At 39.0% G+C, this 3,281-nt stretch overlaps 1 protein-coding gene across 1 annotated transcript in view; it reads left to right on the top strand.

The window, feature by feature from the left end:
• Positions 1-3,281, top strand: part of LOC117120108 (neurogenic locus notch homolog protein 1-like) — a 25,637-nt gene that overhangs the window by 3,128 nt on the left and 19,228 nt on the right. Inside the window, exons 4-7 of the mRNA XM_033265119.1 lie at positions 152-262; positions 657-842; positions 2,048-2,200; positions 2,594-2,716. Of these exons, the coding sequence (XP_033121010.1) occupies positions 152-262; positions 657-842; positions 2,048-2,200; positions 2,594-2,716 (573 nt within the window). The remainder of the gene's footprint in view (positions 1-151; positions 263-656; positions 843-2,047; positions 2,201-2,593; positions 2,717-3,281) is intronic.

Below are 3,281 nucleotides of genomic sequence, written 5' to 3'. Positions count from 1 at the left end.
ATATATATTCTGTGTAATTAATGTTGAAGTTGTTTGTCCGAGCATATATGGTACGTGTTTCTGATTGCACTTATACTTTTTGAAATTGATTTATTATTGTATATTTTAATTTTCCTAATGCAACCATTATTAATTCTTGTTCTTTTCAAAGATCCTTGTTCGTCATCGCCATGCTTAAATGGTGGAATGTGTTTTAGAAAAAATGACTATTATACTTGTATTTGTCCACGGAACTACAATGGATCTGAATGTCAAAATATAGGTGAGTACACAATAAAAATGAAACCAATTATGAAATATTTCGATCTCCGCACTTTAATGGTAGTAAGCCCATGGCGGTATTATAATATCTCCATGTGACGCATGATTCTAAGTCTGTCAACGGCATAATAGGATCGAATGCTGGGCAGTACACAATCGCACTAATGCATATTTCTCAGGTGTGATTAGCTACTTTTTATTTATCAGTCTTTGTGGGAAACAATGGCTGGATCTCGGTAGAGATACAACATTGATAGCCACAGCTAAAAATAAACGTATTTAAACAGTCACCACCACCACCACCACCATTACTATTACTGCTATGAATACTCAGCCTTGACTAGCCTACAACACTTTAATATAATACTGTATTTTGTTTTTATATCTCGTGTTAGTACCTGACGATGTTTGCTACGATGGTGAAAGGACGTTAGATAATGGCGAAACCACCTTTAATGACATCTGTCAGCAGATGTGTGAGTGTAACGATGGTGTAGTAACGTGTGACGTCACCGATTCGTGCCCAGAACCCGCATGCACCAACCCTGTGTACCTCCCGAATAACTGCTGCCCCGTCTGCTGTATGTTTGTTAAATAGTATTGTCATTCTGATATATTCCTGGTTATACAGTATTATAAAGCCAAACTGCCAGTGTCACATGACATTTACCAGCAGTGAAAACTACCTTCCCTCTATGATTAACCAGGGCCTACATACCGGTAGTGAATGAGATAGTTTCCAGGTTAAACTCTATGTTGAAAACTAGGGCCAAAATAATTCGGTCTCGGGCAGAGAGACTGAAGTCACTATGGATTTAGGTTGAAGGGTGTCGCATTTACAAGGCCGAAAGTGACGCTCTTGGATCGAATTCACTAAATGGGGGGGGGGACGATCCCAGGAGGCGGACTTCATTCGTGATTTATATAAGGAAAGCAAATTCACAGGGGTAAAAATATGTTTGACACATGGTAAACCTAAGAGCAACGTTTCCAACAGGTCGAAGTTCTTATTAGCACACCGCCACCTTCATTATTAAACACGATCTTCAAGAGATACAAATAACACAACAAATATATAATCGATATTGTTTCTCAACACGATGGAATCACGACATAATGAAGGATTATCCCAGTTCACGAGCAGCTTAGCTCAGTCGGCTAATCAGGTGGTAGCCCCTGTGTGTGCGCTGAACCGTAGAGATATCTAGGTCCCTGGTTCAATTCCCATCGCTGCTCTTCTTGTGTTTTAGCTGGAGGGCTGAAATACAAGTTTCCGTCTTTCGGATGAGACGCTTAAACCGTTGGTCTTGTGTGCAATATGGCCCATGTGCTTGTTAAAGAACACAGTACACTCTTCGGAAAAAGAGCTGGGAATTGTCTCCCGGTGTACTGCTCAATTCACCACCAGAAGGATCCCGAAACAAGTTGTCAAACTTCCTAAGTTTTCTTTGGTGTGATTCACACCGAAACACTTATATACATCTTATACGTTAGATGAGTTTTATAAATATTAATATCAATATACTGCTACTGGTATATGGAAAAGACGCAGTACCAAATGCCCAGCCATTACATAAAGCTTGTCCACACTACCATACTGTATGCGAAAACAAAATGTGAATGCCCATATATTTGGGTGTAATATGACATCATTATGCCCATATATGGGCACATCACACATTTTTTTTTGTCGCATAAAAATCGATAGTGTATACAAAGCTCACATGGGCTGATTTTAACGATTGACAAATGAAACCAGATATAAACTTACGGTAATACATTTCAGGGCCTCCTGAAGAAAAAGACGGATTTTGTCCAGAAACTTCTTTCTCTGATATTGGAACATGTGAAGACACATGTCAGCACGATGTCAATTGTACCGGTGACCAGAAATGCTGCTTCAACGGCTGCGGCTTATCATGCACGGATCCGCAATCAGGTAAAGTAAATGTAGCAAGCACATATACTTTAGAAAATAATGTTGTATCTATGTCATCGTGTAATTAGCTGTCAGTGACCGGTAATTTTTTTAAATCAATAAATGAATAAATAGGAATTTTTTTTTAATCATTTCCCCCAACGTTTATGCATTCCTTGTCGATACTATCTCAATGTATACCCTATTCTCCTCCAACGCCTATAGTAGGCATTGTATTAGCTCTGAATACAAATAGCATTGCACATGCAGTAGGCCTAAATTACGTAGTTTTCTCTCAAATATATGTTGATTTTATATTTTTATTGTACATAGTTTACATTTGTTAAGTGGAAAGGTAGTTTCCGTTCGTATGCTTCGTTTGTATATAGATTAGATATAGAATTTGTTTTGCAGAACCGACAACTTTGTGTGATCAATCTCCTTGCCAGAACGGAGGAACTTGTATTGACATTTTATCTACTGTGATTATGTGTCAGTGTTCTCCGGGTTTTCATGGAAAATATTGTGAAATACCAGGTAAGTCAGACTGTTATATTATACAGTATTTACATAATTCTGGTGCCAACTTTTGTTGATGTTCTAAGAAACCTTAAAGAGTACTGTATATACAATTATTATTTAACCGTGGATTGGGTGAGCGGGTGATAACTCGCAAAAGTTGTGATTTCAGAGGTGATTTTTAATACTTTAGCAAACCCCTATATACACCACTGATCAGATCTCCTACAATACCAAAGCTAAGCGACCCCATATCCCACTTGGTAATTTTTTTCCCCAAACCCACATCTTAATCAACTGGCTTACTGACGCTTTGCTCGAAATTCAAATCCGATTAGAGCAACTGATTCTTCACTCTTTTGCATCAGAGGTGGCGCCAGGGCCGGGCATCCACGCCGGGGAGAGGACCCCGTCGGGAAGAAAAACCACAATTCGTCGGGGAGAAAAGAAAATGCAGGCCTATGTATATACGTATTTTCCACATAATTATAAGTAGACTTCAAAATCGATTAAATAAGGCTTTGAAACACCTAAATTGTCATATTTTTCGAAGGCCTCGCCCCCCTACCCCCACCCCCTTCAC

The sequence above is a fragment of the Anneissia japonica genome, unplaced genomic scaffold (genome assembly GCF_011630105.1).
Source record: "Anneissia japonica isolate Jap-2015-1 unplaced genomic scaffold, ASM1163010v1 scaffold401_len1656234_cov178, whole genome shotgun sequence".
Taxonomy (NCBI): domain Eukaryota; kingdom Metazoa; phylum Echinodermata; class Crinoidea; order Comatulida; family Comatulidae; genus Anneissia; species Anneissia japonica.
The sequence above is the reverse complement of the archived record's forward strand: the minus strand, read 5'-3'. Positions and strand labels throughout refer to the sequence as shown.